The 24,853-nt window shown below is 37.3% G+C and overlaps 1 protein-coding gene across 1 annotated transcript in view; it reads left to right on the forward strand.

The window, feature by feature from the left end:
• The window catches only part of MCTP1 (multiple C2 and transmembrane domain containing 1), a 270,331-nt gene that overhangs the window by 144,089 nt on the left and 101,389 nt on the right, over positions 1-24,853 (forward strand). The window contains exons 8-9 of the mRNA XM_062599028.1: positions 10,382-10,568; positions 15,250-15,343. Coding sequence (XP_062455012.1) covers positions 10,382-10,568; positions 15,250-15,343 — 281 coding nt within the window. The remainder of the gene's footprint in view (positions 1-10,381; positions 10,569-15,249; positions 15,344-24,853) is intronic.

Consider the following 24,853-nt stretch of genomic DNA (forward strand, 5'->3'; position numbering starts at 1 on the left):
AAATTCTTGTCCATGAAAAAATTTGTTATTTGTCAAGCTCAGTATGAATAAAAAAATAGGTCTTAATATTCTCCCCTGCCTGATTATTCTTTTCTAGTCACTGTGGGTAAATATCACTCTTCCCCAGTTTTTCGTTTTGAGGTTGTGTCTAAAAGCTGCAGATACTTTTGGGGTAACTTTTTAAAGTTGCAGCCTTTACATTGATTCAAGTAGCTACACCTCTTTTTTTAGATTCACCTTATCTCTAGCTGGAATCTTCCAGAGAGATGTATACATAAACAGTGTAACATATTCACAGCAAATCTAATGATTTGATGCCCAGCATATGACCTGTAGATCCATCAGGTCCTGGAAGTATCGGATTTTTTTTTTTCACATATGCATGGAATTTCAACACATCTAGAATATAATCATCCCATAGACTAGTACAGCATACGTTCAGTCAGTCAGATTGCAGACCCTCTGCTTTTGCTCTGTTTGTGCACGTAAGTGGGGGATATGCTAAACGTGTATTGCTTTTTTTTTTTTGAAAATATAATTGAATTCTTGTCTGTGACTAAGTCTGTGGCACACTCAAGGCACATAAAAAAAAAATGGAATGTTTTGATTCAAGTTCCAAGAAAGGTAATAATAAGGCTGTAGGAGGGAAACGAAAGACATCCCGATAGTATTCTAGCAGGACTCAATGGTAGAGAATAATCCCTTTCATCATCTTGTGAATTTCCCACTTTCTTGAATACAGTTTAGGCAGTAGCAGTTATTTAGAAAGATTTTTATTAAATGAATGTTAGAGTTTGTTCTTAAGAAACTGCCCAAAGTATGGTTAGGGAGAAGCTGTCCTTGATTGGAGAGATTCTACTTGTTGAAGGAAACACCGGACTAAATTGAGGAAAAAGAATAAAAAAGTTTGTTTAAGGGCCAGTTCTCATCTCTCATCCACGCTGGGGTTTGGGGGGTTTTTTGTTTGTTTTTGCATGCTCCATATTCATCTATTCACAGATCACATGTGAAGATCAACAGAATTTCATGTGAAAATAGGCAATAGCAAGCTGCTTTGTGGAGCTGGGGGAAGGTCTCCGTTAGAACACCAGCTCTAAAACTTTCAGAGTTTCCAAACCGAGTGTGAGGAGGCAGAAAGGGAGCTTCCCTGTTCCCCATTTGTAGTGGTATTGATGAAATTGTCGTGAAAGATGTGCAGCTTTCTAATAGCTGCCTGTTTGACATCTTGCTAGGTTGGGTCAGAGGCCAGTGGTGATCTTGAATGCCGTGAGATCTGGAGTCATAGCTGCAGGGTGGGAACTGAAAACTCTTTGAACTCTAATGTTAGCAGATGTTAATGTTATCCTGCAAATCAGGATACTTCGGTGAAAGATTCACAGACCTCCAGGTACCTTGCAGTAAAGGGCATCAGAAGCCCTCTGGAATTGAAATACTCTCTCTAAGCTGAACTCTGTAACTTACAGATTTTCTTCCAAAGTAGAATGTTGTAATTTCTCCTGGCATGATATTTTCCCTCAACTGCGCTTCAGTGAGACAGAAACTGAGAAATCAAGAAAGAAATTTTTTTTTGTGGGCCCTTTGGGACCTGGTAGCGGGACCAGGATGAAGTACAGAATATGACATGGAGACTACATCTGTCAGGGGTAGGGCTGGGGATCTTTTTTGAAGGACAGAAAGATGAAAGAAAGATTTTTAGAATAGACTGAAGGCATGCAAGTGAGATTCTGGCTTGGGGACTCTGTGACGGCAGGATGATGGAAGTGGAAGGGTGGCTTATAAGAGAGAGGAAGGTATTAAGAGAGTGAGAGTAACAGCATGGCAAGTGCTCTCCATGGCATGAAGAAGATCTGTCTCCCAGAACTAGCATATAGCTCAGTGTTCATTGTGGTACCCAAACCCAATGAGTCTGACAGTTTCTGAAGTGTGATGCTGACTGTTTTATTTCCATTCTTAACCTAACATTCTGGATTTCCATCTAGCCTTACATATGAGTTTGAATTGTATGCGTTCTCCCATCTGTGTGAGTAGAAAGGATGTAGCACATGGTGAACTTCCCTCTCAGAGTACCCTAAAAATGTGCAATCCTAGAACCACTTTGGTTTCTATTTTGGCATTTTAAAAGCCAGCAGGTCTCTCCCCCAGAAAAGACCTAATGCAAAAGTGCTAAGAAAAATGTATTTCGAATGATGTGCAGATTCACATGAGAAAACCTTGGGCTTGACCAGAAGTGCAATTCTGCACTGAAATTGTGGTGAGGAACGGAGTGAGAGATCAAATTCTGATACTCTTCTGAAGACCTTAAAAAACAAAAAAGGGGGCGGCGGGGGCGGGGGAGGGGAGTGGAATCTAAAACCTTCCAAGCAGCAAAGATATGTAGGAGTCCAAGGTAGTCTAGTTCTTTTTCTGGAAAGCACCAACACTTTCATAGCACCAGCCTCGATAAGTTCAAATGAATATGTGAACTCACAGTATTAGCCATTATAGCACTTGATAATTAGAATTATTCCCATAATATGGGTGTAATAATTATGCTTGATATACTCGCACGTGTGTATATACGTGTGTATGTTGTGCAGTTTGGCTAAATTAAATATTCACATACTCCCATGTTTGCTTTTTACAAGTAAATCATTCCTCTTCCATACTGAGTCAATAGACTACTGTGATGGAAAGCATATATGGTAGTAAGTTTAGGTAGCTAATATTAAGACCAAAATGAAGGTGAAATGATTTTAATCTTGATGTAATTATTTAACTTTCTTATCATCCCTGTTTCCGAAGGCGATCTGGACTGTCACCTTTACAGTAATCGGCTAATAAATCCTCATGATTGTTACACCTTTATGCATAGCAGTAATCTGAACAAATTGGCTGCTGACAGCTGCAATAAATTGCCAAGAATGAGTGCTGTCAGAGAACAAGTTGTTTCTGTGAACATACAGGATAAGTAAATCCTATATCATGCAGTTTTTATTCAGCTGAAGTCATGTGCAGTCCAGTACAGCAGGATTTATAGCATTATTTAATTGGTATGAAAAGTGCATGTTTATTTTTAAAATGACATTGATCTTACTCATATTTTATGCCAGGAGATTACTGTTGACTTTATCTATATGTTTTCATCAGAAATTTTTCAACATTTATAAATATAAATGTTACTGTCTTTTTTTCCTATCTGGTGCAAAAGAAGAAGACCTTGTGTATTATGTTTTCATTAGAGCTGTGTATTAATTATATCTGTAGAAAACTGAAAGTCCTATAGTCTGAATACTGCCATTATAATTCAGCCTGTTTGTGTGTGTATATGGGTACACACTGTATAGTATTTGTTTAATTTTGTCTTGTTAGAATAGATGCTATGAAAACCAAAAGTTAAAACACTGAAAATTAAGTATTTACATTTTTAACATCTAATCTGTTAGATTTGGTCTAATAATTTTTTCATAATAATAAAGCTGTAGAGCTTTTTTTAGGGCTGCACGTAAATAGAAGCAATGTGAGAACTATACTGCTTCATTATTATCTGAAAGCACAATGTACATCACTCAAAGTTCTAAACTAAAGGAGATTATTTTAAAAAAATATTTATATCTGAGTTCAGATTTGTATAATTTCACTATGGGAGACTGAATGTTACCAGCAAAGAGCTGAGTCGTGCTCTTAAGCTGTGTATCAGTTCTCCAACATGCGTGTGAAGTCAAGTGAAGGACACTAAATATGCTATTGCTAATGTTTCTTTGTAGGTCTGTTTTCTAGAGCTGCCTGTGGAGATGCAATTTTAGTAAAACACTGATAGTATTTTTTTTCGTTAATATCGTTGCCTGGTGAAGAATTTTTGAGTAGTAGTTGTGGAGGTCTGTGTGCAGCCTTTATGTTGGAATCACTAAATGTAGAAGTTTTATCAACTTGCAATATTTTATTATGGTGGTATTTCAAATACTTTTTCACATGTGATTTGAAGATTTCCGCATCCCAAGGCAGCTTTGGAAAGACAACTTATTTTTTTTGAAGTTGAAAATCTGATGGATAATATCCTGTTGTGATTTGGATTTTGAGCTGTGTGCACATGAGTTACACAGTAGTTCTGTGTAAACGCAGACAAGCATGTAACCAACAGCTTGTGTGTATAATAGTTTGTTGATTATACTTGATGACTGAAGTGAAATTATTGCAGATGCAAGTCTCTGCGTAAAATGAAGATTTTGCCAGGAGCATTAACATCTAAAAATGGTACTGGCAGGCCTGCCACGTTGACAAATCCTGTGATGTGCTGAGCCATCTCCATTTCTGATTGTTTTCAAAGAGAGCTAGATGCAAATAGTACGTCTCAAAATTTGGCCTTCAGATTTTCCAAGCCATATTTATTCCATCTCTGCACATTTTAACTGTTTCTAATAATGACACAGCTACTTCATTAGAAGGTAAAAAAGGGTCAGTTTTAGCTCACTAATCTTCATTAGTTTTGTGCTATCAGATATGTTATTTTTGACAACTTTTGTTAAAGTTGTTGTCATAATTTTGCAGAATTGCTAGAATTCCTTCATTTATTAGTTTCAAACATAGAGTACTGTGCACAAACCGGATTATATTTATAGATGCGTCTTGTGACCCTCTGTCTCCTGCTCAGCTGAGTCCTCGTCTCCAAGTCTTTGAGAGCCCTCTTGGTTTTTAGTCTGTCACCTCTGTAAAGACTTAAGAAAGAACCAACCCACTTCTCTTGAGAGAACTAAGGCCCTTCGTTGTGTGGAGTCTGTAATTTTATTTCTTTCTCATTATCTTTATGCTTATAAATGCCACTCTCAAATTGAGTTCTTCCAAGAACCTCGCATTATAATAGTCTGTCTTTTTGAGCCATATCTGTCAGTGCCTTGCAGAATTTTCCCTCACCATTTGTTTTTTGGTTTTACTGGAACGTTGTACAGTGGGTATCCATGAAGGATATGGAGTCTCACAAACTGCAGCAGTTCGTGCTTCACTTCTGATGTACGTCCAGCTCTGTTCTAATTGCAGAATTGCACAGTTCCCTTTCCTTGGCATCCTTTGGAGCGGCATGGACCTGGATTGTAGTGGAGTTAAAAGGCTGTCGTCTTAAACAAGTCGTGATGATAATTAAGTTGCCTGGGTTGTAGCCAAGTGGTGCTTTTCTGTCCCTATCACTTAGGATTGTGCCAATTCCTCTTTTATGCTTTATTTTGTCATGTGAGAAAATGATCTAGCTATCGGCTGTCTCTCCCTTGCCTGGCCACCTGGCTTTTAAGAGGCCTGCTATGTCATGTTGCTACCTTTGTAAGCCATTCATTAGCAAAGATATTTCACCAGGGTGCCAAAGTGGTCTTACATTCCCAGTTCTGTTAGAACTAGAGAGGGAGGTGATTTTTACCTCTTACACATGCTGATCATAAAATACTACATATAGTTCTGGTTTCCACCCTTTAAAAAGGTTGCAGGAAAATCTCACTGGATCAGAAAAGTTACAAAAAGTCATTTGAGGGCTGTAGAAAATGTGTTCCAAGGGAAAAAAATATATAGGGAGCTGAATCTGTTTAACATATCAAAAAGAAGATCAAGAAGAGATATGATTATGGTATATGAGTACCTTCACTAGAACAAGATATGGGGTGCTGAAGGCTTTTTTTTTTTTTTTTTTTTTTTTTTTTTTTTTTTAACCTAGTAGAGAGAGGCATAAAAAGAACCTAAGGCCAGATATATTCAATATATTCAAATTGGAGATAAATCAGGAATATATTTCTAATGGTGTGGGTGATTAACACATTGAACACATTTTCAAAGGAAGTGGTGGATTCCCCTTAAATCTGAAAATCTTCCGTTCTGGAAGCTGTACCATGTTTCTGCAGCTACTTACTATAATACTTCAGCATGTGAGCTTGAGGAGCTTACATGATTTTTCTCCTTTATAATGTATCAAGACCTAAATATCTATATCAAACCTGGTGCCTGACAGTGTTCACGTGCCGAGCTGGTATTAGGGAGGACGTATATTTGGTTCTCTTTCTGAATCTGTCAGCTAGACAGAGCAATTTTTCCGTTGTTCCTTCTTAGAATTTGTCATGCTGTCAGACATGTGCTCTGAAAGGACCATGCAGTGTGCAGGTAGGCTCAGTAGCAGAATAATGCAAAATACTGAAACTAAATACTCACTAAAAATTAATATTCACTGAAATGTGATTTATAGCTCTGCTTAAAAATCCATCTGTAGAGTTAACAGCTGCTCTTGCTATAATTCCTCATACTGATCTGTCTTCAACAGTGAACTGCTTTGACCGGCAGCATGTGAATAGCAATTCTATACGAAACTGAATGCTCCCAAAATCACTACTATCTCCTGTTTTCAATAAGATTTGGGTCATAGGCAAGCCATAGCCTTCTCAAAATGGCTATGATTTTTCATGGTCTTTAGCTGAGGATGCGAGACAGGTTTCTACCACCACCTGCTTGTTCTGCACCACTTTCTGGTAACATGCAAGTTCGCCTTCATACTCAAGACATCTTTTTTCTTCATGGAAATAGTTGGAGGTGGCAGATGTTTAAGGCCATATTTTAAAGGAGAGGAGTCTGTGGCTGCAGCTGTGCTCTGTCCTACAGAGGCTTTATGAAAGTAGTCAGCTTCTCCAGAAGTGTCTACTTTGTGAAAGTTTTGCAGTTACAAAAAATAAGTATAATACATTTTAAGTCATTATATCCACGTGGACTCATCAAAGAGTGGAGATGGGAATGGAAAAATGGTAAACTGCCTGACTTTTATTTGAAATATCACTTCTCTTTTGTAGTTTTCTTCGTCAAGTTGTTGTTGGGGCAGAAAGGTCAAGAGGCAGTGGAAGGTATCTTTAAAAAGCAGTGTAATCACCCTGTTTTCACTTCCCATGGAAGCTTCAAGGTGTCTGCACTCTGTTCTGCTGCAAAAGTTCTTTTTTTTTTTTTTTTTTCTCTGGGGAAAGCAAAATTATGAGCCATGTTTTGTATCTGTATAACTTCAGAAAATTCACAGTAATATTTATTTTACGAGATCAAACATACTTGTGACAAAGGGACAGAAATGTCAACTACACAACAGTTGCCATTGCCGCATAATCACAAGCCCTTTACCACTAAGTTTTTAGGTGTATTTTCTGCTTTAAAGACTAGGATACTACCTATAAAAGTCAGCATTGCTAAAGCTTCAAAGTTCAAAATATTTCTTCCTTAAAAGTGAGGGGGAATATTGAGTCCATCATCTCAGCTATGTATGACTTTATATGTAGCATTTTCCATCTCTATCTTGATTATAAAACAATGTCTTGTCAGTTTGAACTTTCTGAAACTGTTTTATTTTTAAGTATTTTATGAATTCCAGTTTTTGTGAGGAAATTTAATCCATAAAATAATTTTGTGGCTTTCTACAATTGATGATAGAGGTCATCAGTTTTGGGACAGGATTAGTGCTTAGGCTCACTGTAAACAGATTTCCATTGATGTTATTGTCCCATGCAAAGATCTGGTGAGAGCAAGCAATAAAACTAACCAAAGAACTCTATTTTTTTTTTAATGGGAAAATTTGGTGAAAGAGCAAACTATTCCTCCCCTTCCTCCCCCCTCCCCCCCCCCCCCCCCAGGAGAAAGCCTATAGTAATGGGAAAATCACAATTTTTCCTTTAGTGTCTGTAAATTGGAGTGTTTGCTCTTGGGACTGAAGTGCGTGCGCCACTGAGGCGCTTGCCTCGTGACGAATGCTCCTCGAGCCCCGGCATCCTCCACGAGTTAGGCACATGCAGGCTGCATCTCCTAGGAGGTGCTGCCTCCCCCCCCAGAGCAGGGGACGTAGTACAGGATGAGAGATGTGCTTTCACCTAACGTTTTAAGGATAGTGAGACACTTAGTCTAGATTTCCATTAAGCGCAGTGGTGACATTTCTTAATGGAATAATCTCGGTTTTTCATCAAATTATTTGAGGGATGTTTGGAGGATGTTTTCCTGTAAAATGAGTAAGGCTTTTCTGTGCGAAAGTTTTCAGATCACTCCCTACCCACATTGTATGGTTTCAGGAAATAGCAAAGTAGTGACTGATTGTTCAAGAAAATCTATCAAGCAGGATAGAGACATAGTGCATATTTTAGATATGGTGCAATTAGGATTTTCTTTTATATATAGCTATAGGAAAAGTGCGTGGACTACAGGTAAATTTGGATTGTCAGTTTGGCAATTCTCTCCTTTCAATCTCAAAACTGAATAACAGCGTGGATTACTCATGTTGCAAAGAGTACTGTAACTTCAGGAATTTAAGAAGTTGGAGCTTGTAGTTCTGATATAATCACTGTATTTTTACACTCAATATTTTTGAGGAAGCTATCTACATGCATGTACCATTTTTTTTGGTTGGAGTGACGGTGGCTTTTGTTTTTCCTTTTTGGGAAGGTTTGGACTACTTCATAAAGACTTAATTATTTTACTGACTTTAAGAGTATTTAAACTGAGTCTTTTAAGGATTATTTGTCAAGACAGCAATATTGTTCCAGAAAGGTATTTTTGAGGTGTGTCTATTTTGAAATAAACTGTTGAAGAATATTTAACACTAAGGGCTTGCTTCTTAACCTACTCCACCTTTGAATGCTTGATATACATCATTTACTGTCTTAAAGAGAGCTATATATTCCTCACTGCAGCCTAAGCAAAAATTTTACAGCCTATACATACGTACTGAACTTGTGTTGACCATGAGTCTACACTGACAGCAACAACTTCAGCCTTTCCTTACTCGTTTCATTTCTAACTCCTTACCATCCAGAGTTTGAAATTAAAGGTAAGCATTAAACTCAGAAAGCTCTATCAGTTAGAAAATTTTTTCTTTGTGAAATAATTGAACCTTGCAACTATGAGATTTGCGGTAGTTTAATTTTGACAACTACACAACAAACAATAAATGTTTAAAAAAAAAAAAATCCTGTAGCGAATCTAATCTGCTTGTGATAGCACAGTGCCCATTTTACGAGGCCACATTTATTCCCATAATTGGCTATTTCCTGTCCTTAAATGCCTATTTATTCATGTCTGCCACCTTTTTCTCAGTTTATTGGCCCTGCGGTCACCACATTATCTTTCTCTTCAAAATCAATTGACATTTTATAAAAAGGAATTTGCTAGATATTTAGCTTAGTGAGAGTAGCATACAGAACGCATGCTTGTCACATTAAATAATTGATGTTAAAACTAGAGCATTCTGTGAGCTAACCCTATGTGAAATATACTTGTTTACTTTGTTTCTTTGTTTCATTTTTGTTTTCATGGGGTGATTAATTGGCAAAATATTAATAGAGAAGGCTGTAAGTAGCAGGAGGCTGTATTGTAAATGGTGCTTTTTCACAGAAATTCTTACAAGGTGCGAAATTTCATTTGAAACAATTGTTGAATTTCTGGACATGTTCAGAGCTGCAGTCTTAGGAAAGTTTAAACTTATGACATATAGGCATAAAAATATTAAACAAGGTATGCATAATGTAACTACTGACCCTAGGGTATTCATGTTTCAATTAAAAGTTTACGGTCAGCTGTTTGTAAGAAATAATAATTTCCTTTCTGGCTTTCTCTTTCATTTTAAAGATGTGTCAACACTTGCACAGCTATTTCTGCTGGCCTGCATGCCCAGAGCCGTTCTCCATAAGTCCAATGTATGGTGTAGCCACGCAGTGCATGTGCCCATGCAGCCAAAGTTATTCAGGGAAGGATCAAGCAGGGCCAGTTTGCTTCAGCCACTCTGCTCCTGAGAATACAAGTCATCCCTGTTGATTACAAAGTGAGACAACTTGTTATATAGAGAAGTTGGCAGTGTCAAATTTTATACTGGACACCTGCATAAAACTTCGACCCTGAGCCACGCACAGCCTGCTTCAAGAGAGTTTAGCCTTTTGGGTGGCACGCAAGCCTTGTTTTCCCACGTTCAGTCACGTTAACTCCATCACAGTGAAGTCCACACTGTTTTTCTAAAGGAATGCTTTTAATCTTGTTAGATGAATGGTTTCAAAAACAGTCGCCGAACGTTATGCTTAATGTTTATGCAAGAGGAATGATGAAAAAAATAAAATTTGCATCTGAATCTTTTTTGGGGGGGAGGAGGAGGGAGGCTCAAGCAATGGGTTTTAGCTATAACTATCTCTAGAGTCTGTATATTCTTCTAAGTATTTTTATTGTTAACATGCAGCACAGTGAGTTGTTACTATAGAAAACAACAAAAAAGGACAAGTAGGAAGAAGAAAATTAATTTACTTTTTTAAATTTTATTTTTTTATTTATTTTTTTTTTTTTGGATCCAAGTGAAAAGGAAGTAAGCTAATATGCTCTTGTTTGATATTGTGAAGAAACCCACGTGCTGACTGGGAATGTTTGTTTCTAGGTGCCAGGTTGACCTGTCGGCTCTAAGTAAAGAACAAACTCACAAGCTGGAGATGCCGCTGGAGGAGGGCGAGGGATGCCTGGTACTGCTGGTCACTCTGACAGCCTCAGCTGCAGTCAGTATCTCTGACCTCTCTGTCAACTCCTTGGAGGACCAGAAAGAGCGAGAGGAAATACTGAAGAGATATGTACGGAGTTCTTTTCTCTTGCCCTTCGGTTGCATAATGCCTTACGAAAGTAGTTAACAAGTATCAGAGAAAAAAAATCTAAACTTTTCCCTCACTCACCCAGGGACAACCATTTAAGCTAGCTATTAATATTTTTGCAGCTGATATAGGTAGCATCAGGAAGTTTACAGACCCTGTTTATCCTGTAAGCTGTTGTTTACATAGTAATTCAGCTATTTTATTTATGTGATAACGAAGTTAGTTTTATTGCCTTACAGACTTCTGATGCTTATTCTTGCCAAGTGCAAAGTAACTGCAGTGTTATTTAGTAACTGTGTAGTTTTTAGTGAGAGTATTCTTACCAGCTGATTTGAAATGCCAACAGTTATTTTTTTATTATGTTTTTTTAAGTGCATAGTAAGGGAAAGAAAGCTCGTTTTTAACTAGGCATTAGGGGTTAGAGCAGTATGTTGTGTTGTGAAAGTGATTGTTTTAAGTAATATTTCCATTTTAAAATATTCTGAAGCAAATTATTTTTATTTCCCAGCATCCTCACATTACACAGCGTCTGTGTAGTTTTATCAAAGCAACAGAGAGGGGAGCTCTTACTCCAGCGTTTATTAATACCTAAATCACTAAACGTAACTGTCTCACTACACATGGGGTGGGGAGAGGGAAAGCTATTTCCACTTAAAATTACAAAGCTTTTATTGTACAATGCTGCCAGGTGTTTAGAAAGGCTTCTCTAGACACTCAGCCATTAAACCAGGCTCTGACTAACAAAGAGCTGCTTAATTTTTTTTTTTTTTTTGATTTTAAAATATTCCTATTCCATGACTGACATCCTTTCAATAACTGAATTTAATAAAGATGTACCTTATCAGGCTGTGCAGATAACATGAAGTGCTGGTACTAATGCTGTACAATATTCTTCAAACAGATTAGCAGGATGTGCGCTTCAGCAAATTTATTCTGACTATCTCCACTGAATCAGCTGTCTGCTAATGCTTGTACAACTCATACACCAATAGTGTTATCATAAACACAGTTTAATAGAGGTGACTTAGTGAGGCTAAACGTTATATTTCTAAATCAGCTGAGAGCTAAGGTATTGTGCACCATGTCTGAAAAATAATTACAATTAAGAGAATTATTTCACATTCTGGTATCCACCAAGACAGGCTGTGGTTGTCAGAATTGATCTTTATAAATATGATACATTTCTGGTGGATCCATTTTTGAAATGACACACTTTTCTCCACCAAGAGTAACAATACTGTATTTCTGTGGATTATTGTGCGTGATGATACGATGGAAGTCAAGCGATACTGATGGTTTTGATAGTTTAGTAGCAATATAGAAACATGTTATGGCTCTGTATTACTACTCACGTTTCCTAAATTCTCTATTTTTCCTCCCTAATGTAAAGCATAATTATGTGGTTTGAGATTGATCCGTTTCTTATGTACTCATTGCTGTGAGTCTTTTTATTAAAAAGAAAATACAGAAATGTTTTCAAATGCATATATTAATATTTTGGAAAATGTTCATGTTGCAAAAGCAGAAATTTATCATTACGTGTAATTGGAAATTGTAAGATTGATGGTACCTTCTGAGAAACTGCACTATTTTATTAAAATGACCTGTGGATAGCAGCAGAAGGACAACAAAGATTAACAAAATTCAGATAGTATTTTTATCACGGATATTTGGTTTATCTTAGGAATTTACATCTGTACGTCTCTACTGCTACAAAGAAATGATACGCAATTAGCAAGATGTGCTGTTCCCACTCAGTGACTGTATATTGGGGAGGGAGGGTCATCCTCAAAAAGCAAAACAAAACAAAAAAACTAGCCTCCATTTGAGAAACGTATTTTGCACCCTTTCTGCAGCCAAAAACAGTTAATGAGCTGACCTTGCCATCAGATCAAATAGCCTTGGAAAATGACTCTATTACTGTCATTTAACCATTTGTAGCTGAACATCAGAGCCTTACAAATTAAACAGGCATTACTGTTTGAACCATTATTTTACCACAATTGTCTGAAAAGATTAATTCCTTTTGGGGTGAGGAGGGGGGCGCATTAATGGGTGCAGACCAAGGGAGATCGTGTGACCTTTTCAGAACGGGTGTGCTGAACCCGCGGTCCCCCTTGTCACAGTTTAAAAACCAGAGGAGCTAGTTTAGAAAAGAAGTTGTTAGCATTCCATTTTTATTATGACATTTCACAGTCATCCGATTTAATGTCCCTTGACCAGATTGTCCACCGTGAGACGATGGGCTTGAAATGTTATTTAGAGCATTGATAAAAGGTGAGCAGTTCTAAGATGACAGCGAGTCATAAGGCTGGTGGTGTGACATTAATTTTCTCCATAACAGAGATGGAATAAGACGTCATGGTGACAAGCTGTCAATCAGTACTGGCCCCTCAGTGTATCTCGATGCCATAGGATGGGGTATTGCTTCTCCCATAATAGAGCTGAACTGAGATGCTCTCCCTGACAGCTGCTGCTGCAGCCATACAGAAAATATATTATACAGCCTTTCATTAAAAAAATAAAGAGGACTCATCTCCAGAGCATTTCAATCTTTTCCCATCTATTGAGGGCTGAAAAGATTCACTGCAAATCACAGATTCTTCTGCTATGGAAATTTCAGGCTTCAGAAACCGTACAGGTTTGGAGGCCTTCAACAATAATCATAAGAAAGAAGTCAGAATATCATCTGCTAAATCATAAGAAAGAAGTCAGAATATCGTCTGCTAAATCATTAAAGTTATGTATTTAGAGTAATGTATTAAAGTAATTTGCTTCTCCCAGAATCTCTATAGTAACATTGTATATTATTTCGCTAGTCTTGACTGTGACAATGTGCAGTAAATGAATCTAAATCAGCTGACTTGCTGAAACTGAAAGTTCAAAAATAGCTATTCTGTGGGGTGTGAATAAAGGTAGTGAAGTGAAATGCAGTAACAGTGCCTTTTGGCAGAAAGAGCTTACCAGGATGAAATATGGAGAAAAGAGAAAGGTACAGCGTTGCAGAAAAGGGGCATTTGTTTGCCGTAGTTTGGTTTTTGCTTTGTTTTCCTTCGGTGGGTTGGTGTTTGTTTCAGTTGCTGGGATACTTAAGTAAAATAGCTTCCAAAAATGATGGTAAGGAAACCCGTTTGGAAATCCCGTCACCTCCATGAGGGTATTAAAGGAGAATTATCTGTATTATGGTAACAGCTCTGATATGAAGCTTCCAAAACTTGATTACTGTAATAAATGAGAGATGGTGCCAACACACATTTGAATCAAAACACCGCTGTTATCTGTAACATCACCTCTGCCACTCTCAGCTTGTAAGTGGAGGGTTGAGTGTGTGCTGATTAAAGTTGACCATCAGTATTTGAAAACCACATTTCAGATGATAGACGTATTAAAAATGATTAAACATTATCCTGTGATAGCATGCTTGCTTATCTTTGTATATATGCAGAGTGTGTGGTAGTACATGTAACTGGATTTCTGCAGTTTAGCATACCAAGGTCAGACCTTCACTGTAAATAGTAAGTAGTTAGTTGAGGCTTGTGAAATTAATATCAGTGTGTGATTTGACTGTTAAAATTATCTTTTTATTAGTAAGACAAGAACACATGTCCAACACCTTAATGAGTATGTTATTTATGAATAGATATGTCCAATTTTCCAACAACTTAACATTTAAAATTACATTCAAGCAGCAACACTGATTTTTCAGAGCAGTAATGTTGTTCTGATTTTACTTAAGTCAGCTTTGTTCTCATAACAAAGCTCTGAATTGTTGAGTTGGTTTTTTACCTCATGTTTGCATATTCTGGAAGTCTAGACCGTATTAAAAACAGTGGAAAAGGTTTCACTTGCTTTGCCTGAGAACATTCATAAAGGCCACTGGCATTAAATGTGCCAGTCCAGATTTTAAAATACTTAGAAGTAAAGGTAGTAAGTGCTAACATTTGTGAATAAGACTTGCAAACCCCCTGAGAATGTTACTTTTAGGTTTTTGAGGAAAAAAACAGCAGCAACAGAATGCTATTTCAAAGCAGCTTTCTAAAACTTCATAAGATGAATAAATGCAAGTTGTTATACTCTTTTTGCATATCTTTTAATTTTTTCATTCCATTTTTTAATATACCTGCCTATTGCAGAAATTAATTGTGGAGGAAAAGATTTACTTGTAAGAGTTTCTTGCACTTGGATTTCTTAATCTTTTCACATGGGATTATTATGAAAATTAATAATTTTTTAGTATTCTCTTCTGATTATTTTTGCTCTTATTGATAGATGTATCGTTCACATAAAATGCTTGCATATGTTGATCAACTACAACAAAAAATTAGATGCCCTAAATCATTATTCAGAATATTCTGGAGCCATTGTGAGGGAGATGTGAGGAACATGGATTTCACAAAAGTATTCAGAGAGCAAATATGTGATTGTTCGTATTAATGTTAATATTCTAAATAAGCTGACAGCATTTAAAATTGTGATATACAGTTGTACAGATAGGTACTATTAGAGGTTTAGCATTAAATTACTAAGATTAGCATTATATTTAGTCGCTTGTGCTCTACTTCTTTCTGAGTAAGTTGAAGTTACAAGAATTAATATTGCTTTCTTTTTCCTTTTTTCCTTTTTTCAGCAGTTTAGAATGATTCTTCTTTTTATTGTTATTTAGAGTCTAATGAGAATGTTCCATAACATAAAGGACGTGGGATTTCTGCAGGTGAAGGTCATCAGAGCCGAAGCATTGATGGCAGCTGATGTCACAGGCAAGAACTTGTTTAGTTTCTGAGATAGTAAATACTACCGTAAAAGACTGGGCATTTTTCAAAATGGAGAAAGGTATTTAAAACAGCAGTTCAACTAAATACCGTTGTCTGTTTGCACAGTCTCATCACCTGCTCATTAAGGAAAAATTCCTCAGACAAACAAACAAAACCTTTGTAAACAAGGGAGCAAATCATTCTAATGCTAACAGGTCCTTATATAGGTTGTTTTTGAGAAAGGAGAAATACACTGTTTTCTCCATCAGTGGTCCTGCTGCAAAAACATTGCATGAGATGGATATTCAAGATGTCTTTTTCTGATAGATGCAATATACAAAATTATCAAAATTCAAGCTGGATTCCAGAGGATAAGGCAAGGAAAGATGATAGGCTCATATACTGCTTTAAAGTTGTTGCCAGAATAACCTTTTGGAACTTGCCAAGGCTTTGGCTGCTTTTGGTTTTTTTGTAAGGCTGCTTTTGGTTTCAAATATTTCAAGCGAATGCAAAACTTCTTGTAACTAATGCCTGTCTGTTTCGGAAGGGAAATAAGAAAGCACTTTTTAAAATTCTATATTTTAAAATACATAAGCTAAGTGAGTAGCCTAATATTTTGCTTTTTTAAAATAAAGAAAATATTTCAGCCATACTCACTTCTTTTCTTCAGAAATACCCAAGTTATCTCCTGAAAGCAAAATGAGCTTGTCCTGTGTCAGAAAATAGCCATCACTGCTGTAGTTAAAAAGAGAAAATACTTAATCTATGCTAATCTTACTGGTTTAACTGCAGTTTGGACATAAATGTTCTGTTACTGGAGCGGATGTAAATTTATAGCAAGTTACTCACTTTTCAATGGTTTTGTGTAGACCAGAGTAAATATTAGAGAATAGGGTTTTTTATTTCTTTTTTAAAAAAGGTAACAGGACAAACATTTCTTGAAGTTGATCGTCCAGTTTTTGGCACGCGGAATAAGAGATTCTGTTTTCGGTGAAGGTTGGAGAAATGCTTCTAAAGATTCCTCACTCTGCTTTGACCTTGTAATCAATGTGGTCTGAACAGAGAGAGAGATTAAGTTATTCAGGGGCAAATGGGATAATTCAGTCCCTGACCTCGTTCAGGCTTCGACTTTTCCAGATCAACATGTCATTTGTGCTGGTTGAACAAATTTTGGGGGGAAATATGTTTGATTCAATTAAAGATGTACAGAGCTACCAGAATTTTCAGATGGTGCATTTAGAATAATGTTCAGGAAGACTGGGGAGAACACGCTGTACCTTCCTCTTTCCTGAATATTTTTTGCTTTAGCAAGAAAAAAGCATTCATACAGTATAAGTGCTTTTTAAAAAGGCTGTGCCTTTCAAACATTACAGAAATCATTGTATAGCTTGGATGATGGTATTTGGTATTTCAAAAAGAGAGCAAAGGCTTTTTATTAGCTAACATAGTAATTTATAGCTGTTCTTAGTAACCTGTAGACATGTATGGATAATTCATCTTCAGATTAAAAGTTGAATAGCAGTATTTAGAAATTACGCGTAATAAAGTAGTTATTTGGTGATTGTTGATTTGTAATCCTGCCAATAAAGCACATTTTTGAAGATTATATAAATCTTCATCCTCTACATTTATTCAGATGAGTAATACTTATTAGTATGAGTGGAGAGTACTGTCATCGGTGATGTAACTTACGTGATTAAGGATTGCTTAGGTGAGCAAAATCTAAGGACCAGCTTGTTCTTCTTGATATATCATTTTTTCAGAGTTAATTTTTTGCCCTCCCCTGAGTTGGAAAAGCAGCTGAAACACCTGTATGGTACTTGTGTGATTTGCTCTGTTTCCTGTCTGTTGAGCCCATCCCATTTCACTTCCAGGCGTTTTTTCATATGAAGTGATAAATCAAAATTTTTTAGTTTGGGCTGAATGGATTTTAAAAAATCCATAATATTCCGTCATTAAGCATAAGCGGCAAAAGATTTCTATAATCTTTTTAGTAGTCATCAATCTTACTACAGTTGCAAAGACTTTTTTTTCCTTTCAAGAAGTAAAATTTTTCCTTTGTTACCATACGTTCATTGAGAAGCATTGTAACACTGTATTAACACTGTGTGAATAAAAAGCAATTGAGACGCCTGTTGAATGAAAGAGTAAAAAGCACAAATTACTTTTTAATGAAACCCTCAATTCTTCTCCTTCCCGCAGAAAGCCCGTAGCCTTGTTCAGCTGAATACTGCTACAGTAGGTCACTTCAGTTAAGCCCCTAATAAACTGTTGATAGTTGAGGGTAGTGTTTTCTTCAGTCTCAGTAGCCCAGAGTTGGACAGTGCACTTCAAATCGTTAAGGTTAATACAGATTTAAAAAAAAAAAAAAAAAAAAGAGGAGGGGGGGGAAAAGGGAGGAGAGATTAACGGTGATGGTTAAGGCCTCAGTTTGCAACTCCCACACATACACGTGCGTTGAAATAATATTTCAGAGAGCTGTGGGCAGGTTTGCACGGCCTGGGAAAGTGGGCACTACTGCTGCGAAACCTGGGTGCTGTTGAAGTGCACAGTAACCAGGCTTGAAAAATGAAAAATATTTGGGGAAGAAAAGCAAAATAAAACTCTTTGTTCAGCCTGCTTGTAAGGATATCTACAAAAGGGGTAGCCATTGAAGAACTGGAAACTAGCTTTTCCAGCAGGTGCTTGGAGTTTAGCCTGGGTTTCAGGGAGACCTGGAAGAAGGGGCATCTTTCAGGCCTGGGGCTTTTAAAAGAACTAGCTAGTTTATAAGGATGTTTCCCCTGAAATAACAACATCCCTCCAACATACAATTCTTGTCATCAATCAAAAATAATTTTAGGGCTTTCAGCAGTACAAAATTACATTCTTTTGCAGATTGTGATCACACCAAAAGTCGTTTCCTGGAAAAATAAGTATATTTCATTTTATTTGAAATTATAATCTAAGAAGTGGAATGAATGAATGGAAGGAATACTGAGTGTGCTGTTTACTTTTCCTTTTTTTCCTGAGAAGAAATTTTCATTTAAATCTTCTATTGTGTTTTAACTATTCAGTGCAATGTTGTTTTTCACATAAAACTGTTGTTGAAAGAAGTTCTATTTTCACTTTGCTCCATTTCTCTTCCACTTGCTTGTGGTTCCCCTGGAAGACGTACAGTCTTCCTGAAGACTTCAGCTCTTAGCAAAGCACTGACGTTGTAGCATATATGCTACAGTGAAACTTTAAATGAAGAAATATTCTAGCTGGGTAGTAGAACGTAAAGTATAGTGGATTCGTCGTGTCAGTTGACCTCTCAAATTAATACATACTCTGTTTACCTCCCCCCTATGAGTTCTGGAAAGCAATAAACCTTTCACAAACAAAATAGTGCCAGTGAAAGCAATAGTCAGGTAAAAATGAATTCTTTCTGGAGAAAAGCTGCATATAGGAGGGGCGGGGTAGAAGCCTGCTGTTTTAACAGGTAATGATTGTGCCTCCCTTATTGCTGTAGACACATTCATCTTTTCCCAAAACAAACAAACAAACAAAGGAACAAAAAAAACTTGTCACCTTACTGATGGCAGGTTATTGAAGGAAGAAAGCACGATGAGAAAAGATATTACAGGTTTCTACCAACTTCAGTGAAAGTTCTGTTATTTTGAAGAATGATAGTTAGCAACTCAGATTCATTAGTAGAGCAAAATCTAAGCAGCCTGCCTAGAAAAGAGTTTGTTTTGCTGTCCGTGGGCTTTAATTAAGATGTGTTCAATTCTAGTCCCCTTGCTCCTTTCTCCCACTCCCCCCCACCCACTTGCTGTGTCACAGACCGGCGATCAGGCGCTTTCAGATGGTCCGGCCCATGACTTTGACCTTCTGCGCGGTCCGGCGTTCCCTGGGGAACCGTTCAGCTCATGAGGTCTGATTTCACACTTCCAGGATGCCTCGGCGCTCCGAACAATGATAGGGAGACAAAGCCCTTTAGAGCGGGCCGCATGGGGACTTGTTTAAATTGGAAACTAGAGAGGAGTCAAGGAACAAGGTTACAGGCTACAGAATAGTGCTTTTAATAAAGAGCTCACAGCTCTGGTTCAGCTCAAAGAGGGCTACCTCTGTACAATTAATTGAGACATTTATCTGGAGCATCTTAGGCCTCTACTTTCTCACAGAAGTACATGATAAATATCAGCCGAGAGGCAAATGAGATATGCATGAAATGAATTTTTAACACTTTGATTACTGTGTCTCCAGCCTTCATTAGAAGCAGGTTTATTTGTATTTCTGACTTCATTATTAACCAGTTGTCTGTGTTTTGGGGGGTACTGAGATTTCAGAGCCTGGAGTATAAGGCAGGTTTTCTTACAGAGCTCAGTGATCTGTAGATTTACAATCAAAAGCATTTCAGGTTTCGTCCTGGTCTCCTCCTCTTAAGGGCAGAAACTAAATACAGAAAATGAGAGAGATTTTTTTTTCTTTGTGAGTTTTAAATGTGGAATTCAGCCTCTGTTCTAAGGAAATTCCGTGTTAAAATTTTGATTAAAGGGGTTGAAAGTAGGGTGAAGATAACAAGATGACTAAGCGTGCAGACTTTGTGATTTTTTTCATAATCTGTTCTACTAAGATAACCTAATACCACATTTGTAAAAAGTCTGTGAAGTTGTTCCTCAGATGTTATCAAGTGTCAGTGATGTAAACAAATGTTAAATTCAGAAAGTTTTAGACATCTATGCATGTAAAGTTGAAGCAATTTAGAGCCCTTTAGAAATATGACTCTAAAGGTAATTTGCGCTGTTCATTAGTGCAAGCAAATTTCAATATACAGTTGAATTATCTTCACAAAATAACCAAATCTAGTAGGTGGGCAGTATTTTACAGTGGATAAAAATCTCACTTGATCCTATCTGTGTAGGTACCTGAAGACATCAGTCTGGTATGTAATTGTTTTTTCAAAAACTTACACTTCTTTGAAAGAAAACTGTGGTTTTAAATTACTGATGGCAAAACCGGGTTTTAAAAACCGTTTTTGATTAACTGCCACAGCCAGAATTATGGATCTAACTAAATGATTTGTGTTTAACAACTTGTATGTTTTTTTCCTATATATTTTCTACAGAAGTGAGTCGAACATAATTTTTGCCCTGGATCGCCTGATAAGATACCTTGAACGTTCATGAAATTAAACCATTGCGACTTGTTGTTGCGACTTGCAACAACACTGTTAGAAGAGGAATTACCATTTCCATCTTCTAGATGGAGGAGTAGGAGAGGTTAACTGGCTTGGCGAAGGCCCACGGAGCAAGTCCTTGTCAAAGCTGGCATTTGGCTTGGCTCCTGTGCTTAATCCATTAGATAAGGCGGCTTCTCATGCTATTGAGCCATTCCTCCTTGTGGCCAAAGGTCACCCTGCCTGCGCTGTCGCAGGCAGCTGGCTGGCAGCGAGCTCGGAACAACGCTAGTGACATTAGTGTCTGCATGAGTGGCACTGCCCCCCAGAGTCATGAACTGGCTGTCTTGTCTTCCCCCCGCCAAATAAAGGCATTTTTTGGCTGTGGGGAGTTAGCTCCATAATGCACAGGAACGGGCAGCAGTCAGGCAGAATCTTAATAACCTATGAAATATTCAAACAATATTGCAGCCTTCATAACCAGGTTGAACTTTGAAGTCGTGACTTTATGAAACTGATTTCACAAACTAGAAGTGGAATTGAATTCTTCTATTAAATTTTTAAACTATCCAAAAAGTTTTATCAGTCTTTCTGACTGTAGTTCAGTTTTGAGGTGTAATTTGAGTAATGCAAAAATCTGTGTAATGTTTTGTTTGGAGTAGAGCTGACGATCAGCTTAAAATCAGTTCACAATCCAGCAAAGTCTGCAGTTGGATTTCTGTCAGTTCATATAACTCTATGAGCAGACCAGGAGCAGGTAAATGTTAAGGGACAGTCTAGATTTAGCCTGCCATAGGGTTCCTTTCGTCGAGAAAACTGCTGGAGAAACAACGTAAGGAAATGATTTGTGTGTATGGGCATACACTGAATCAATGAGCACTTTTTATAGCCACTGCAGAAGTATCTCCTCCTCTCCTGGGGAGCTAGCCCTATGCTATTAGTCTTCCCTTGCAAGTGTTGATCCTCATGAATTACAGGAGGTTTTTTAGAGCACAGGTGGTTCAACCATATGCTTATCGGCTTGGATCTGATCTGAAGAACAATAGTGAATGTGGTTGTTTCTTGTAAGAGTCCATGGCAGCTCTGATGAAGAAAATAAGAGCCCTTGGAGGATGACTGATGCTCTTTTTGTTTTTGTTTTATTCTCTCTCTGACAAACTGGATTTTCAAACAAAGATCGAAAACAATAAAGCATGATGCTAATAATTATTTACAGTTTTTTTTTTCCAGTGCAGCACAGGGAATCATCTTGCTGCATAAAATGTGTATGTTTCTGTATATATGTTTATTCAAGTCTCCTCTTTTAACCTATTAACTGGATAATATTATACAGCTGATAGGCATTTTTCTGGAGATGTGCATATGCTTAATAGTGTTTGAGAACAAAAGACATCAGAATACTTACACAGAATACAGTGAGCAAGAAATTTAAATTTAAGCTATGGTAGGCTTTTACCAAGGAAAATTCCCATTTGCTTGTAAATAGAAAGTGAGTGCAGAAGTGCAATTATGTTGAATTAATGTCCTTGTTTGGGAGAAGTGAAACAAAAAAATTTTTGCTGGGAAGACAATATACTAAGAATCAAGTATGTGTTCTCTGACAAATTCACCGTATTGGGTTAGAATTTGATGGAAGGGAGTATTGAAGTACATGACCATTTAACTTGACCAGCAGCAAAAAGTAATTTTGCAATTCAACAATTCCAACAGTCAGATGAAATCTGTATGTGTAGGTATACAAAGGTACTAGTATCTGAATCAGTCAAATGCCGTGGAAATTTTCATGAAAAAAGGAAATTTTAGGAATTGAATTTGACATAAAGTGAAACTTTTGGTGTTTCTGTTGCCAACTAGAATTGGCATTCTGGACAGAAGCTAGCCCACATCTAGCCTGGAAGATGGGTTGAAATGGACTCCAGTGACATGTGGCTCTGAGATCGGTGTGTCATGTAGATTTCTACCAGGACTAGGACATCAGTACTTGAAGAGTCACAAGCTACTAAACTGAGCAACTTACTAATGAGTTTCAGCATAGTGAACCAGCTGATCAAGGGTCCTTTTCCAAACTTTTCCAGATGTAAAACATAGCAAAATGTGTTACTATAGCTGTTCGAGAAGCTAAAACTGGGTGGCAGTTGGAGTTTAATTGTCTTTTGGGTTTTCTAAATAGTTTGAAAAACAATTCAAAATTGTCACTAGTTTAGCACATTTTTTTGGGGGGGAGGAATGTTGGTTTTTTGGTTGTTTATGGTATACCTTACAGAAGCTAAAACTTACACCAGTGGTCAAACTTCTGAGCTCCAGAAATTTTTCTTTTGTGAAGGACTTCTTGGACAGTGGAGGACTTCAAGAGTGTTGAAGCAGACAACAAATAAGATCTCTGTAGTTCCTGGTTAGTCTCTTCAGCAGAGAGCCAGTTCTGATGGTTTTAAAGTGACAAGTGGAAGTCTAATGCTTTCATTAATGTGTGTATATTGTGCCATGTGAGGTACATAGTGCTGATCTAAATGAAGTAATTTAGTTGGATCTAACTAAAGTAATCCAAGTTTGCACTCCCGTCTTGCTGACTGCCTAGAGAGGAAATAAAGTACAATATAACACAAACAAGGATATATATTAAATTAGATTAAAGAGGTGGCATAATGAATAAAATGGAACATTTCAACAGATATATAGTTTTTCTTTTTCTTTCTTTTTTTTTTTTTTTTTTTTTTTTTTTTTAATGGGAGCTTATATTACAAGGTACAATACCTGATAATGTTCTGAGACAGTTCGGCTTTGTCATGAATAATGGTTAAAAAGGGCGAGAGGAATCAGTCAAAAGAGAAGCTTATTTCTCTTCCAGATTATCATAAGTATTATTTAAACTAGCTCTTTATTTCTGTCCTTTCAGGAGCCGTTAGGGTTATACAAGTAGAATCTAAAAAGCATGAGACATTAGAGCAACAGGATGGATTAATGAGATTTGTTTTACTTCTCATTGAGGTTTACGGCAGGTCTGATTTCAGTCAGAGGGAAGGTGTACTTCACCAGTTTTATTGCCTACTTGGCTTATAAATTCCTTCAAACAGTGCTAGGTGTAATAGTTAGTAGTCTGATTAGTCCCACTGAGGTCATGGGATTACTCATAATTGTAAGTGCTGATTTCAGTGGTGCTTGGAACATGCTGATAATGTGTGAATTCCTCAAGCGGGTGGTTGTCTTCTCAGTTCTTGTACAGCACTGAGCGCACAGTTAGGGACAAAGTCAGGGCGATTAAATTTGTCAGTCTGGCTCGTCAATAGAGAGGCTAAGCACCTCTGAGTTGTCGGATGAGAAGTTGGGAGGCCTAGAAAAGGCTCAGAGAGAGGAGGCAGTTAGAGCAACCACAGTAGGTGCATGGACTTCGGTAGAATTTCTTTCAGTAAGTGATATGTGTGGCAGCATCCATGTAGTCTGCAGGGACTGGCATACTTCTGATGACAATGTAGTTTAGACCAATATAATTGAGCTTAGGCAGGGCAATTTTAATGGAAAAGTTTTAAATATATTTTTTGAATTCTGAGATGGACATCACATACATTTATGAGCAAGCATAGTTCTTTAATATAAAAATGAGTGAAAGAATTTATCTTTTTTTGAAAATGCCAGTTGTAACTAGGCAGAAGTTGTCTGAGGTTGGCTTGATTAGAACGTGTTATACTTTAAGATATTGGTTTTGAATAGCATAGTAATGGATATATGTTAAAAGGTAAGTTTGTAGATTTCCTTGATCCTGCTAGAGACTAAGGAGATCTAAGACACTTTGAATATTTTGGTGCTGCCTTCAGGCTTTCATCAGAAGTGGTCTCATTGCTTTAAATACTCTCACAGTGTGCAGGTGATGGCTGTCAGAGAGCGTTAAAACTATAGTTATTATTCCAAATAATGAGAAATTGAAAGATGACAAATGGATTAGAGTTTCACCAAATACTTGTACATTGCTCTGATACTGTCTTTCTGGCTCCTGTATTTGGGTTACTTATTTAGCTTGATACCCAGCTTCAAATAACGTTTGCACATACAGTATGTTTGGAGGTGATGCTGTATTTGTAGGAGGTACGATTTTTCCACTCTCTGGCAGAACGCAGTAAGAAGGGGTTCACCGGCCCCAGCCTCATGATGCTAAATCACTCATGCAGGTTCAAAAGGAAGGGACCTTTAGGCTGTGAGCCACTGGGTCGAGCAAATGCTGAATAGGGTAGTACAGCCCTGAGCATGTAGCTGAGGCATTTTGTCTTTCAGATATGCAGTTTAATTATGAGTGTTTTAGCACTGGAGAAAGCACCTGTAGAGGATAGTGAGGAGATGGCCAGATGCAAAGTTTGTAGCCTACTCAAATGGTAAAAGCAGTA

This window comes from Rhea pennata, chromosome Z (genome assembly GCF_028389875.1).
Source record: "Rhea pennata isolate bPtePen1 chromosome Z, bPtePen1.pri, whole genome shotgun sequence".
NCBI lineage: Eukaryota > Metazoa > Chordata > Aves > Rheiformes > Rheidae > Rhea > Rhea pennata.